This window comes from Peromyscus maniculatus, chromosome 19 (genome assembly GCF_049852395.1).
Source record: "Peromyscus maniculatus bairdii isolate BWxNUB_F1_BW_parent chromosome 19, HU_Pman_BW_mat_3.1, whole genome shotgun sequence".
NCBI classification, from domain to species: domain Eukaryota; kingdom Metazoa; phylum Chordata; class Mammalia; order Rodentia; family Cricetidae; genus Peromyscus; species Peromyscus maniculatus.
The window spans coordinates 25,634,673-25,650,407 of NC_134870.1; the positions used below are offsets into that span (position 1 = coordinate 25,634,673).

The 15,735-nt window shown below is 48.7% G+C and overlaps 1 protein-coding gene and 1 long non-coding RNA gene across 5 annotated transcripts in view; one reads left to right on the forward strand and one right to left on the reverse strand.

Moving 5' to 3' along the window:
* Nucleotides 1–4,030: 4,030 nt before the first annotated feature.
* The window catches only part of Dnajc18 (DnaJ heat shock protein family (Hsp40) member C18), a 45,597-nt gene continuing 33,892 nt past the window's right edge, over nt 4,031–15,735 (reverse strand). For all 3 annotated transcript variants that reach the window (XM_016009292.3, XM_042263735.2, XM_076554973.1), the window contains 2 exons: nt 12,106–12,278; nt 4,031–4,248 (listed from right to left, as the gene is read on the reverse strand). In XM_016009292.3, coding sequence (XP_015864778.1) covers nt 4,124–4,248; nt 12,106–12,278 — 298 coding nt within the window. In that variant the 3' untranslated portion in view covers nt 4,031–4,123. The remainder of the gene's footprint in view (nt 4,249–12,105; nt 12,279–15,735) is intronic.
* On the forward strand, nt 4,382–6,799 carry LOC143269547 (uncharacterized). Of its 2 annotated transcripts, none has more exons than XR_013046033.1 (3): nt 4,382–4,662; nt 5,097–5,294; nt 5,815–6,799. It is a non-coding gene; the product is annotated as an uncharacterized LOC143269547 (long non-coding RNA). The 2 variants fall into 2 exon arrangements; XR_013046031.1 differs by having other exon boundaries at nt 4,382–4,658.

Sequence of the window (15,735 nt, forward strand, 5' to 3'; positions counted from 1 at the left end):
TTTACTTTGTTAAAACACACTCATTTCAGATGCAGTGGATCAGGTGACCAACTTTTTCGGCATTTTCACAAGGGTCATCACTCCTGACTGGTCACAGAATACTCCCACCTCCAAACACCGAGACTATGTGATGCAAACGGAGACTCAGTGTACACAGTTATTCGGTGACCACTGCATGAGGTATCAACAGTGCAGGCCCACACATTACGATGTAGAGTAACTTGGCCTCTTCCCAAAATAAATCTATTAGGACACCAATCTAATAGCTTAAATGAATACGAAGTAAATGCCAGCTCCTGGGAGGAGCAGTGCATGCAGAGACGATGGGTGGGTCTCAAGGAGCTCCTGGCAGCACTAGTTCTGAGGAGAGTGAAGAGGAGAATGAAAGCAGCCTGCGGCTCAGCCGGCCTGCTGGATCCTGTTTCCAGCAGGGGTTGGCATTTCTTGGCATTTCCAACAGTTCCCATAAGCATGCATAGTGATACTATTTTCTTACCGGTCACTTCTCCCAAGCTGTGCGGCCTGGAGCTGATCAGTGAAGCTTACATGTTTTCCTGGCTTGAGCAGACGAACGAGGACATGGGCTCCTTCAAGCTCTACTGCTCCTTCCAGGGAGAAGGCTTTTCTCTACTAAAGAGAGCACCTCATTTGAATGTCAGTTTCTGGTCCTGTGTGAGCCCTGTTTCTTAACCTCACTCCCATCAGTCTCCATTCTGGAATCTCAAACTGCGAGCCACACTGACAGCAAGAAAAGCCATATCTAAAGGGTTTACACTGCCAGGAAATCTCATAAAAGACACAGGCAAGAGTACAGAGCTTATTTTACCAACACATGGACAATGTATCTAAATTATAAGCAAGGAATTAAGAGTTTAACACAATTCTAGATAGTGCCAAATAGATTAAACTACCCCTCAAAGCAAATATAGTTCTTTTGAGGAAACAAGAAAATGAGTACTGTAGTCTATCAGAAATAAACAAAACAGTACCACCAGGCTATAAGGACAGACAGTTGGTGTGACAGTTAATGGAGCTGAGTTAGATTGACTCTGGTATCATCACCACAGATAATTCATCACTGCCATGATATCCATAAACTATTCAAGGGCATCTAGGAGAGGGTGTTACCCTGTCACACCAGTTTCATGATGGTCTACTTTCTAGCCGAGGCTGAGGCTAAGAGAGGAGCACTTTGCACTTTTCCATGTCTAGGAACTTTCCATAAGCTTGTTGGGTTCATGGGTACATTTTACAACATATGGGTATTGCTGTTGTTTGTTTTGAGACAGGGTTTCACTATGAACTTGCTATGTAGAGCAGGCTGGCCTTGAACTCACAGTATTCCATCTGCCTCTGCTTCCTGAGTGCTGGGTTGAAAGGTGTGTTTCACTATGCCTAGCACATTAACAAAGTAAATTCCCTGTTGCTCATAGGTTAAAGAGGTTCTCAAAAAATTTGGAAGATGCCAGGCAGTGGTGGCACACACCTTTAATCCCAGCACTGGAGAGGCAGAGGCAGGCGGACCTCTGTGAGTTCAAGGCCAGCCTGGGCTAAAGTGAGTTCCAGGAAAGGTGCAAAGCTACACAGAAAAACTCTGTCTCAAAAAAAAAGAGTTTAGAAGATAAGTCTGGGGATGCAGCTTAATAGGCTAGCATGCACAAAGCCTTGGGTTCTTTCCCCAGCACCACGAAAGCCAGGAGTGGCACTAGCATTCCGGAGGTAGAGGCAGGAGGATTTCAGGCAGTGGTGGTGCACACCTTTAATCCCAGCACAGGAGGAAGAGGCTCTGAGTTCAGGGCCAGCCTGGTCTGCAGAGCAAGTTCCAGGATAGCCAAAGCTACACAAAGAAACCCTGTCTTGAAACAAACAAATCATCATCATCATCATCATCATCATCATCATCATCATCAAGGGGTCGGGTGTGGTGGCAAACACCTTTAATCCCAGCACTTGGGAGATGGAGGCAGGAGGATCTCTGAGTTAGAGGCCAGCCTGGTCTACAGAGTGAGTTCCAGAATAGCCAGGACTACACAGAGAAACTCTGTCTAGAAAAAAAAAAAAAAAAAGTTCAAAGTTTTTGGCTGTATATCAACTTTGAGGCCAGTCTGGGATACATGAGACCCTATCCAAAGACACGGAACATAAACCTACTGGTCCCCTCATTCAGTCTCATGATAATCTGGGCAGCTCAGTTACTCAGATCTGACACTGCCCTCCACAGAAAGGCACCATCACACAGCCAGAGCAATCAATGACTTTGTTCTAGAAAGAGCTGCTTTTTCTGCCTCTGAAGGTTTTGTATCAAAGGGTCCTGCTTTTTAAAAAATGTGTATGGGTATTTTGCCTACAAGTCTGTCTGTGCACTATGTGCATTCAGTGTCTGTGAAGGCCAGTAGAGGGAGCTGGATCCTTTGGAACTGGAGTTACAGGATGCTGGGATCTGCCATGTGGGTGTTGAGAACTGAACCTGAGTCCTCTGGAAGAGCAGCCAGCATTCTTCTTAACCACTGAGCCACCTCTCCAGCCCTGGTCCTGCTTCTAAAAGACCAGTGGGTAAGCAGTCCTGAAGGGACACAGACCTGCCATGGAAAGGATGCAAGCTGGTCCTGGGGGTTGGGGAGTGGGAGCGGAGGTGTCCTGAGGACAGAAGCATCCTAGGGAAAAAATCTCTGCTTTGCCAACTTGGCTAGAATCACCTGAGAAATAGGATGATTGCTCACATTTTGCACTTCCTCACCTAGTCACATGACCCAGGCCAACCACTTATCACGTTCTGATTCATAAAAGAGGTAATACCCCAGCTTCACAAACTGTCAGGAGGCTTAAGTAAAACAAAAGCAAAACAAACCACGTGTGAAAGCCACTGCTTTGTAGTAGGCACTCCATAAACATTGAATGAATGAAAGATCGACCACCTTGTACAGAAATGCACAGGCCACTGAGTCAGTCAAAGTGACTGCCAAGGCTAACAGCAGCCTCCATGAGCAGGGACAGGGCCCTCCCTTTGTGTCTCCATGCCTGAGCCTCATCTCGGGTTTGAGGACTGCACTCTGTGCCTACTTGTACAGCCCACCAGACTGCATGCCGATTTCAAGGGAAAGGGACAGAATGCTTGCTAGTTCCAAAGGACAGGGAGCCTGCGCTGAGGAGGAGCTGGCATTCTTATACGCCACCTTCTTCCTGAGCCCTGCTTCCTGCTGTCCCGCTGTCCACTCAGCTGTGCCGCAGCTCAACGGGGCTTTTGTTTTTGTTTGTTTGTTTGTTTGAGACAAGATCTCATTATGTAACTTTGGTTGGTGTGGAACTTACTATGTAGCCCAGGCTGGCCTTGAGCTCGTAGATTGGCCTGCCTCTGCTTGTGTGAGTGCTAGGATTAAAGGTGTGCTACCATGGCCAGCCTGCTCAACATGTTTTACTTTCTAGATCCTCTGAAAGAGATGACTAAAGAATTAAAAGGAACCTCCCTGGGTGTGGCAGCTCAGGCCTGTAATCCCAGCACTCAGGCAGGAGGATCACTGCAAATTCATGGCCAGCTTGGACTCTATAATGAGTTCCAGGCTAGCCTGGGCTACCTCTCTCAGAAAAAAAAGAAAAGAAACCACAAATCAGGCAGTTTGCTAATGCTCCTGCCTCAGCAGAGACTTGGATAACACCAAACTATTGGCTGAACAGTTCAATTTCTCTCTACTCTCCTTAGGGAGTGGAAAACTGAACACTGGGGGATGGAGACTAGCCGGGAGAGGTGTAATTCTCAGCAGACACCATGAATACTCTGAGGTGCACTGGCTGAGCCTAGAAACGCCTAGGGGGTGGGCTTTTGCTGCAGGCAGGATGAAGGAAGAAATGTGGGTCTTCTCTGGGATGCCCTGACCTACATTCACAGAGGAGCGAGTCCAAACTTCACCATTCCTGTAACTTAGATGGACTGGGCCTGCCCTGGGAGCCAGGCCCGGAAGAACTGGATGGAACTGGTGACAACGGGGCTCCATGTCCTGCAGCTCTGCCCAACAAAGTTAGCAGATGGTCAGTGTTCATCATTTCCTAACTTGTATTATAAAATGGAATTTGCAATGTAAATAGTAACAAGTAAGAAACCCCCATCCTGAGCCGGGCCGTCGTCCTCTCAGCCAGCCCTCCGGAGGCCAATCAGCTTGGAAAGTTTGTCACAGTTTTCAAGTTTCATTGACTCTGCTTTCTGACGCAGTCGCTCATCTCTATAGAGCCCCGCCAAATTGGTCAGCTCCGACTCTGAAAGAGACAACAGGAGACGGGTCGTCAAGGCTGAGCGCTTTCATTTCGGTAGTTCTAGACTCAAACGACCTTACTTTCCCGCCACTTTGTTCTGCTCCATCCGGGCACTGCTACCCTCCGTCCTAGAGGAACCTGCTGGGCACAGCACCAGGTCCTGAGGGTGAAGGCCGCCTGGGACCCGACTGCAGTCTGTGCTGTTCTAAGAGCACCAGGCTTAGCTCTTGTCAGCACAACACCCGGCCCCAGGCTCGGGAGGCCCGCGCATGTGCAGAAGAGGAGGGTGCCATGGCCTCGCACCGAGATGGGGACTGGAGCCCCGTCGCCTGGTCCTGTCATCTGAACAGACAGCTGCTTCACTCTCCCCAGCACCGCAGGCCCCTGAGCCACACGCGACACGGGGTCCTCTGGTAGGTGAGCATCTGCAGAGGGTCAGGCTGCGGCTTTCTTCACCCCTCACCGCACAGAAGGTCCCCAACTCGAACGGCTCTTCTAAAATGAAATCATCTCGGCCCAGTGGCCTCTGCGTCCTTGACTAAGTAAATTTCATTTTCTCCTCATGATGGAGTAGGCATGCTATTTTTAACTGGAATATAATCTCTGCTGTGTTTCCCAACTCCATGGTGGTTGGTCTGAGTTTTTACCCTCTTCTAAGTTCCTCCTTCTCGGGGAACTCCTGACATGCACCTTCGGGGGCATGTCATGTGTGCCACATATTAGCAGGATGGCATGCTTGGGTGGCTTCTGAGAGCTGCCTACAGCAGGCAGCTGTTAAAGGACCATGCTTGTGAAAATTCATTTTAATCATTTTGAAATATGCCTTCCATTCTTAATCATCTTGCTGACAGGTTTTGTTTTTCTTGGTGGAACGAGACGCACCTGTCTGATGAATCGGCAAACTACCAGGGCACAGGAATTAGCCTTAGCCTTGAGCCAGAAGGAACAATGGGCACGGACCTCTGAATAAATGTCTATCAACACCAAACACCGCCTGGCATTTCTGCTCACGATGATTCTGTTTACACCAAGGAAGGCCCAAAGTGCAGGTGAAGTGCAGGACTCCAGGGTGAGGTGGCTAGGCATGGCAACCCTCCCTGAACAACGGGACTGCAGGCCTGGACTCCAGCCAGCAGAGGCTTGGCAGGCAGTGGGTCTCCCGGGCTGCAGAACAATGTGCTCTTGCCCTTGGTGCGGGTGCCCACAGTGCCTGCGTGCCAGGGCCTGCCTTGGCACGGTCTCCGTGCAGGTGATGAGGCTCTGCAGAGGGTTGTGTGCTGCACCCAAATGTTAAGTCTTTGCTCCTGCACCCCACGAGGTGCTCAGCACCCCTTCCTAGGGCTTCTTTGGCAGGGGGAGGCTCTGTAGGGACTTCTGTGAAACCCGTCTGCACCTTGTATCTCTAGAGTCACGGCTACCCCAGTGTCCAGAACAGATTCCGTGGCTCTGCTCTTCACTGGAGCAAGCTTCTTATGCTATTTTGTTACTGACTTTTATGTGTCATTCTCTGAAGTCGTCATCCTGAAGGCATTAGAGACTAATGATACTTAGTGTTTTCTGTCTTGACAGCCACTATAACAAGCTGAAGGAAGATCCCTGTCACAGGAGACATGGATTGATTGCACAAAGCTCACTGAAACCTGGTCAGACAACATTGCTTCGGAGCAATGAAGAGGCACAAGCCAAGGGTTTACTCAAAGAATATAATATTTTAACAAATTCTGTTAATACTCAATAACTTAAAAATATTTTAGGGGATGGAGAGATGGCTCAAAGGTTAAGAGCATTTGTTGCTCTTTTTTTAAAGATGTATTTATTAATAAATACAGTGTTATGTCTGCATGTACCTCTGCCCGCCAGAAAGGAGCACCAGATCTCACTATACATGGTTGTGAGCCACCATGTGGTTGCTGGGAATTGAATTCAGAACCTCTGGAAGAGCAGCCAGTGCTCTTAACCTCTGGACCATCTTTCCAGCCCACACTTGTTGCTCTTACCAAGGACCTGGGTTCAATTACCAGCACTCACATGATGGTTCATAACCATCCTTAACTAGTTACAGGGGATCCAATGCCCTCTTCTGACCTCTGCAGGCACCAAGCACACATGTGGTGCACAGACATACATGCAGACAAAACACTCACATATAAATACAATGAATGAATCTTTAAAGAGATTACTTTATGTGTATGCATGAGTGCCTCATATAGTGTATATACGTGCACCATGCACAGGCACGCACGAGTCCCTGGAGGTCAGAGAAAGGTGCTGGGTCCTTTGGAACTTGTTACATTACACTGTGAGTCACCCCACATGCGTGCTGGGAATGGAAGCCTCTGAAGAACAGTGAGTGCTCTGAACCACTGAGCCATCTCTCCAGCCTCAGTACTCATAACTTACAAGTAAAATGAAAGAAAAAAGTCTTTGGGAGGAGCAGGGTCAATAAATACCTTTTCTCCCTAACAAAGGAGAAAACAAAACTGAGAAACAAAAAACAGAGTAAAAGGGAGAAAACAAGAGAAGAAAACAAACAAAATATCCTTTTCAACTGTAACTTCCCACAACCCAGTCCCATGGAACATTGCCCTTCAGTCTATTGTATAAGGCTGTTCAAGCATGGATCACCAGGAATAAGGTGTTCACTGTGTTCCAGGCACTGCGCTAAGCTTCCCCCCACCCCAACACACACACACACACACACACACACACACACACACAAAACCTCTCAGTAGGAAATGAATTCTTCCCACCCCTTCAAAGTCTAGGATTCTTTCTACCCACTCTGCTATCCTGCTCAAGGGCGTGGAAAGCAGTGCTCAGTCAAGGCCAGTGCTCCCTCAGCTCGAATGGACCAGCCTAGAGAGCACTTTCCCGGCACTATGTATAATATGCAGCTATATCTATCCAAGAGTTCACAGGACAATTATCACCCATAGTGAAGGAATACTCATGAAAAAAAAAAAAAATCACCCATACTAGGCATTCCAGGGAAGAGCAAATAAAAGGAATAATAAAGACTTTCAAAGACAATGGCTACCCTTGATAAAATTTCCATTTGGTATTTTGCCAAGAATGAACTTTGTTCTCAGTGAGTTTATTTTTACAACCTCAAAGTGCTAAATTTAACCTTCCTGGCTGCACTTGCTGCTGGATTCAGAGGACAGATGCTGCCTCTCAAATGGCACTGGGGTGGTGTGGAGGCTCCACAGAACCACTGGGTTTAAATGCTAGGAATAGATTTGTTTCAGGGTATGTGCTGACAACCTCCATTCAGAACTGGTGAATTGCACCCATCAGGCTCATTCAATGGATTTGTTTATTTGTGTGTGTGTGTGTGTGTGTGTGTATGTGTGTGTGTGTGTGTGTGTGTGTGTGTGTTTTAACTGAGGGTGGATCCTAGGACTTTATGTACATTGCTAGACATAAACTATACCACTAAGTCATAACCTGAGTTCTTAAAAACCAAACCAAACAAAGCAAAACATTGTGAGACAGGGCTTATTAAGTTGCCCAGGCTAGCCCTGAACTTACTCTGTAGCCATGGTAGTCCCTGAATTTGTGATCCTCCTGCCTTAGTTTCCCAAGAGATTACAGGTCTGTTCTACCAGGTCTGGCTCTCATAGAATTTTCACTTTTACCTGGAGAGGGTCACAGATCTGAACACACCTCATGTGGATGAGAAGTTCAGACTCCACTCTTCTGTGTAGCCCAAGGTCATGGGCGGAGCAAATACTTCTACAACTTTGGGTAAAATCCTTCACCTTCCTGCAATGTCAGCATCTTAATGCCACAGAGTAGAATACGATACAAGTATACGGAGAGCGTGTGTGTGTGTGTGTGTGTGTGTGTGTGTGTGTGTGTGTGTGTGTGTTAAGAATGCAAAATGTAGATTTTCATGTAGTTCTTACACAAAGCAATAAATTCAAACCATTCCTATGCCCAATACAAAGGGGATGCTTAGGACACATTACTGTGGCTTTCACGTGATTTAGATCCACATAGATTTTTGCTCCTAAATTTTTTCCTGGGGCAGGCCTTGATGGGGAACATCTTTAAGTCCAGCACTTAGAAGCAGAGGCAGGAGAATCTCTGTGAGCTTGAGGTCAGTCTGGACTATACACCAAACTCTTTCCTGATTTCTTTTTCTTCCTTTCTTTTTTTAAATTCCCTTTATTTTTGAGTGTGTGCACCCTCATGCATGAATCATAGCATGTATGTGGTGGTCAGAAAGCAACTTTGGGGAGTCAGTTCTCTCTTTCTACTCCTGGGTGCTGGACTGAACTCAAGTCAGGCTTGGTGTCAATCGCCTTTACCCACCGACCCACCTTTACCCAGACTGCCTGTACCCACCGACCCACCTGTACCCGCTGACTGCCTGTACCCACTGACCCGCCTGTACCCGCTGACTGCCTGTACCCGCTGACTGCCTGTACCCACTGACCCACCTTTACCCACTGACCCGCCTGTACCCACTGACCCACCTGTACCCACCGACCCACCTTTACCCACTGACTGCCTGTACCCACTGACCCACCTTTACCCGCTGACCCGCCTGTACCCACTGACCCGCCTGTACCCGCTGACTGCCTGTACCCGCTGACCCGCCTGTACCCGCTGACTGCCTGTACCCACTGACTGCCTGTACCCACTGACCCGCCTGTACCCGCTGACTGCCTGTACCCACTGACTGCCTGTACCCACTGACTGCCTGTACCCACTGACCGCCTGTACCCACTGACTGCCTGTACCCGCTGACCGCCTGTACCCACTGACCGCCTGTACCCACTGACCGCCTGTACCCACTGACTGCCTGTACCCACTGACCCGCCTTTACCCGCTGACTGCCTGTACCCACTGACCCACCTTTACCCACTGACCCGCCTTTACCCACTGACCCGCCTGTACCCGCTGACCCGCCTGTACCCGCTGACCCGCCTGTACCCACTGACCCGCCTGTACCCGCTGACCCGCCTGTACCCGCTGACTGCCTGTACCCACTGACCGCCTGTACCCACTGACCGCCTGTACCCACTGACTGCCTGTACCCGCTGACCCGCCTTTACCCACTGACTGCCTGTACCCGCTGACTGCCTGTACCCGCTGACCCGCCTGTACCCACTGACCCGCCTGTACCCGCTGACCCGCCTGTACCCGCTGACTGCCTGTACCCGCTGACCCGCCTGTACCCACTGACCCGCCTGTACCCGCTGACCCGCCTGTACCCGCTAACTGCCTGTACCCGCTGACCCACCTTTACCCGCTGACTGCCTGTACCCACTGACTGCCTGTACCCGCTGACTGCCTGTACCCGCTGACCCGCCTGTACCCGCTGACTGCCTGTACCCGCTGACTGCCTGTACCCGCTGACCCGCCTGTACCCACTGACTGCCTGTACCCACTGACCCGCCTGTACCCACTGACCGCCTGTACCCGCTGACCGCCTGTACCCGCTGACTGCCTGTACCCGCTGACTGCCTGTACCCGCTGACCCGCCTGTACCCACTGACCGCCTGTACCCGCTGACCCGCCTGTACCCACTGACCGCCTGTACCCACTGACCGCCTGTACCCGCTGACCGCCTGTACCCGCTGACCGCCTGTACCCACTGACTGCCTGTACCCACTGACCCGCCTGTACCCGCTGACTGCCTGTACCCACTGACCCGCCTTTACCCGCTGACTGCCTGTACCCACTGACCGCCTGTACCCGCTGACCGCCTGTACCCACTGACCCGCCTGTACCCGCTGACTGCCTGTACCCACTGACCCACCTTTACCCACTGACCCACCTCACCAGCCTGATTTTTTTCCCCAAGACAGAGTCTTACTATGAAGCTATGGCTACCCTTGACCTTAAACTCAAACTCTTCCTGTCTCTGCCTCCTGAGTGCTGGGATCACAGGCCTACACCAGTGCACCCAGCTTTTTCCTGATTTCTAAAAGATGAAACCCAATTTAAACAGCCTGGTCTACATATCGAGTTCCAGGTCAGTCAGAGCTACATAGTGAAACCCTGACTCAGAAAAACCAGCACTAACAAACAAAATAATTTAACAATGAGATGGGTAAAAGCCACTTCCTTCTGCTTGACTGCCCCTTATTTGAGAAGGCAGCGAGGCTCTGCCCTGTAGAAATAGAGGGCAGAGGCAAAGTCCCTGAGGGGGAGGAAAAGACATGACCACTGATCCCTTACTCACATTCCTCATCAGTGCACAGCTTTCCAGTATGAGAATCTTTTCCAACAACATGTGTTGAGCACCTGTTCTGAGGTCAGGACTGTGCCTGCAGCCCAGGACACAGAATTAGTAAGACAGCCTGTCCTAGGGCCAGCAGGCCTGCAGAGGGAACGCACCTATGGATCACTAATGCTATTGATCAGTACTGTGGTGGCCGGAAGAGCAAAGTGCTTTAAAACACACAGGAAGGGCGGGTTAACTCAGCAGGGGTAGGAGTACGTGATGGGTCAGCAAGGGCTTAGAAGCACCGTGACCAAAGAGCTAATTTTACAAGGACACGTTTATAGACACCCAGTAATAAAGCCTAGAAGATGAGTTATCGTTTGCTTTGAAAAAAAAAAAAATCAACCAAAGTCCAGTTTGCAAAGCCAAGATGCAGTTACTTCGCAAGTGTGTGGTGTGTGTGCGCGTGTGCGTGTGTGTGTGTGTGTGTGTGTGTGTGTGTGTGTGTGTGTGTGTGTGTATGTGAAATTAATTTGGGATTTAAAATGAACCTATTGGCTGAGACTAGGGCTACCACTGGTGCCAGCACTCCCCAGTAACGCATGGAGCTGTAAGCCAAGTGGGAGACACTGTCTCCTGTGAGGGAGAGAGAAGAAAGATCTTTCACACACATCTACTGGAAAGCCAGACCCAGGAGGTCACTCTTCTTCTCTGTACCCACAAGCAACAAGAAGTATGGGGACACCAGACTCCATGCTAGCGATCTCTTCTTTTTCTGTTGTTATTGTTTGTGTTTTTTTTTTTTTCTTTTCTGTTTTTTTTTTTTTTTTTGAGACAGGGTTTCTCTGTGTAGCTTTGTGCCTTTCCTGGAACTCACTCTGTAGCCCAGGCTGGCCTCGAACTCACAGAGATCCACCTGTCTCTGCCTCCCGAGTGCTGGGATGAAAGGCGTGCACCACCATTGTTTGGCTCATGCCAACAACTTCTAAACTTCTGACTTGACTCAATAAGGGAGGCTGGCTCAATCAGATTTCTCTCTAGGGAATGTGGGATTTAGGGACTGTGAAGGAAAGCAGATAGCACCGAGAACTTCATGAAGAAGCTTGGGATGCAAAATGGGGGCAGGGACTGGTGAGGTTAGGGACCTTAGGACATCGACAGGAAGAGCAACATTCAAAATGCACAAAGTCCCACCCAGTGTCCTCTGACTGCCACACATACTTCGGGGCATTTGTACACACTCTTGCACAAATAAACAAAGTAATTTTTTAAAAGAATAAAAAAAGGCAGGTAGTAAGAGAACAGAGACAGGGCGTACCTATAATCAAGTCCTCAGGAATATCACAATCCATGGCTACATACGAGCAGCCTAGAGGCAGAGCCAGGCAGACCTCTGAGAGCAACCTGATGCATGCAGTGAGCAGTAAGTCAGCTGGCTATGTAGTAAGCCTGCCCCTGTGGGGCAGATGACAGAGAGAAGAAAGTACAAGAGGAGAGTACAGTGGTGCTGAGTTTCTATGTTTTCCAGTCCTGGTCACATGTTGATAAACGTCCCTTCTTTGCAGTAGTAGCTGAGGGGTGTGTGTGTGTGTGTGTCTGTCTGTCCTCTGCCTCTGTTCACCAGCAGAGGAGGGGTCAGGAGGCTGGGGAGACCTCCCGACAGCCTGCGTGGCCTTACTTACTTTGCTGTTTCTCCTTCCAACAGCTTGTCTGGATGTAATCAATATAATCTTTCTCTATTGTTTTCTCCAGGTCACGAAGAGAAGCTCCTCTGTAGGCCTTGTCGAAGTTCTTATCCACGAAGTAAGGCACCTGCAGGTTCTGTGTTTCTCTAGAAATGGTATAGCCCAAGGTTCTGAAACAGAGAGAGGCTCCCATCAGTTCATACCACCTGACAATCTTACTCTTGGCTGGTCTCTAAATACAACTGCCACCATCTCCCAACATCTGTCAGTCCATTAGTGAAGTAGAACACAGTCATCACTGTGGCATCAAACAAGCAATTTGACCATTTCCAATGTAGCTTAGAGTTCATTCTTTCCGAAGACTCACCTTTCCTTCGTTCTTTTTTGGTAAGGTGTATCAGAAGAGGGTACTTGATCCCAATAGGACTCCAGTTACAGATGGCTGTGAGCTGACACATGGATGCTGAGAATTGAACTCAGAACCTCTGCAAGAGCAGCCTGTGCTTTTTACTGTAGCATCTCTCCAGCCCACGACTCACCTTTCTTACATGGTTTTTCTGGGTGTGAAGTAGACTGACTAGTCGTTTAGAAGTCTGTCTGGGGTGTGGGCGTGGCTCGGTTGGTATAATGCCTGCCTAGCCTACATGAAGCCCTGGGATCCCCGCCCCCTGCACTCAATCAAACCAGGAGTAGTGGCACACCCGTTATGGAGAGGTAGAAGCAGGACGATCACAAGTTCATGGTCATCCTGAGCTACGTGGTGAGTTCAAGTCTAGCCTTGCATGCATGAGACCATGTCTCAAACAAACTAATTCGGGGGAGGTGGTGGCACTGGGGAAATGGCTCAGGTAAAGGTTCTAGCCGAGTAAGCCTGAGGACCTCAGTTTGGTACCTGGAACCCATGTAAATGCCAGATAAAGTAGCATGCATCTGTAACCTCAGCACGTCTTCAGCAAGGTGGGAAGGAAGGAGACAAGAGGGTTGGCTGGAAGCACAAAGCCCAGCTAACCTGGATATGAAACACAGTGGCAGAAACAAGAGACATCGGCCCTAATAAGGTGGAAGGCATAAACTAACTCCCTGACCTGTCCTCTGACCACACATGCACTAGCACACCCCACACACATTTATTTGTTTTTGTTTTTTGAGATATGGTCTTAACTTTGTAGCCCTGGCTGACCTGGAACTTGCTATGTAGACCAGGCTGGCCTTGAACACATAGAGATGGGCCTACCTCTGCCTCCCAAGTGCTGGGACTAAAAGCATGTGCCACCGAGCCCAGCCTTATGTATTTGTTTTGTACGCATGTGAGAGCAGGTGTGCACAGACCCCAGCACACGTGTGAAAGTCAGAGGACAACCTGAGAGACTCCATTCTCTTTTTCTACCATGTGGGTCCTAGGGATCAAACTCAGGTCTGCCAGGCTTGGCAGCAAGTGCTTTTATGTGCTGAGCCATCTTGCTGGCCTCACATTCACCTATACATACAAAACAAACAAACAAACATGTAAGAGTTCCTGGATACTTAAAAAAACAAAAGCCAGATCCAGTGGTACATACATGTTGTCCTAGCACTTCAATCTGGTGGTACATGTTAGGGCCCTGGAGAAGTCCCACAAAAGACCACCATCCACGTATGCAAACAACAAGAGCGTGAATATCTCAGTACACATCTTGTAGTCCTAGCACTCAGAAGCTGGGAGCAAGAGAACCAAACATACGAGACGAGCCAGAGCTATATAGCAAGATCGACGCCCCAAAGAAACAGAGTAAACTAAACCAAAGGAAAAAACTAGAACCAGGTGGTCACACAACTTTAATCTCCGCTTTGGGAGGCTGAGGCAGGAAGATCGCTGTGAATCTGAGGCCAGCTGGACTAACTACACGGTGAGAGATTGTCAAAACAAAAACAAACAAACAAAAACCTGAACTTTACTTTTCTCTCTTCTTTCTTTTGGTCTTAGAACTCACTCTGTAGCCCAGGCTGGCCTGGAATTTATAGCGCCCCACTGAAAGAATTAAACATGAGAAAGAGGAACGAGTACCAGCCTCAGGCCCCCAAACCAGGTCCCCAAACCATTAGCCTCAGCAGAAATATTCTTGTGATATGTCTTGTGGCATCAGCAGAATGATCTTGTGACATTATTTGGGTCTAACAGAACATCCTGTGACTATTCTAGGAAGAAAAGCAGCCCCCATGGAAAGTCCTCATAGCTGTACACCCCTCCCCAGTGCTGATCTTTAAACTAGCCAATGATGTATTGCCCCGAATGCTATGTTAATTTTATAGTTTTCTCTTTTGAAAGATGCCTGCAATTATTGTTCAGGGCTCCTCTCACTGAATAACAGAGGGGCCCATTTGCTCAAATGATTAAAATAAAGCCTCATGGGATTGCATCAACTGGTTTGGAATCCGGGTTTCTGGGGCGCCCACCTGAGAGGATAGTGCCCTGAGGCTGGGGTCTATTACCACCACTTCTGCCTCTGAGGTACTGGGATTAAAGGAGTGTGCACCACGTGCAGCTTCAAGTTACTCTCTAACAGGGTCTAAATGAGTCGCCAGCTGATGCTCTTGATGCTTACTTAGGGACCAAACTTTGACCAAAGCAACTGAAAACACTAAGTAGAAAAATTAAAAAAGATTCCTAATCTGTATTTATATATAATCTACATGCCTCAACAAGAATCATAATAAATTTTGTTCTCAACAAAAGCAAAGAAACACAATAGCATAGTTTGACTCTATGTCCTTATTAACAACTAATGTCCCTTCTTGTAATTTTTTTTTCTTCAAGATAGAGTTTCTCTGCATTACAGCTCTGGCTGTCCTAGAATTTACTCTGTAGACCACGCTGGCCCTGAACTCAGAGACCCCCTGTCTCCAAGTGCTGGGGTTGAAGGCATGTGCCACCCCTCCTTGTAATTTTCATTAATCTTAATTTTATGTGTATGAGCATTTTGCCTGCTCGAATGTCTGTGAACTATTTGCATACGTGGTGACCACAGGGGCCAAAAGAGGGCATCAGATCCCCGGAAACTGGAATTATGGATGGTGTAACCCACCGTGTGGATGCTGGGAATTAAACCTGGGTCTGCTGCAAGATCAGCCAGTGCTCCTTACCTCCGAACCATCTCTCCACTCTCCTTTCAATTAAAAATTGGAAAAGTCACTAGGTTCCAGTCACTATCTATCAATCTATCATCACAACCTGCCCTCTCTCCCTCTCCTCTTCTCTCTCTGTTCTGCCATCTCTCTTCTCTGGCGCTCTTTCTCACTGTAGCTCAGGCTGGCCTGGAACCAAGCAGTCCTCTGTGCCTGCCTCCTCCATGCTGGACTGCAGGTATGAGCCTCCACCCCTGCCTTCACCGGAGTTCTTCCTAACTTCACCATGGCGAGAGGGATTGATTAGGAACCTCAAACCACTCTGCTGGTCCTTCTGAACCAATCCTGCCTGTTTCTCGGTTGACCAGAGGGTGTCACTCTGTAAAAACAACCGCACTCCTTAGGCACAGGCAGCTGCTACCCACTTAAGTCTACATTATTACTGCTTGGTTGCTCCTTTTGGTTTAGTGCAGGTGTTTTCAAGCACCTAAACTTAGTACCTCCACAGAAATCACTAGAGAAACT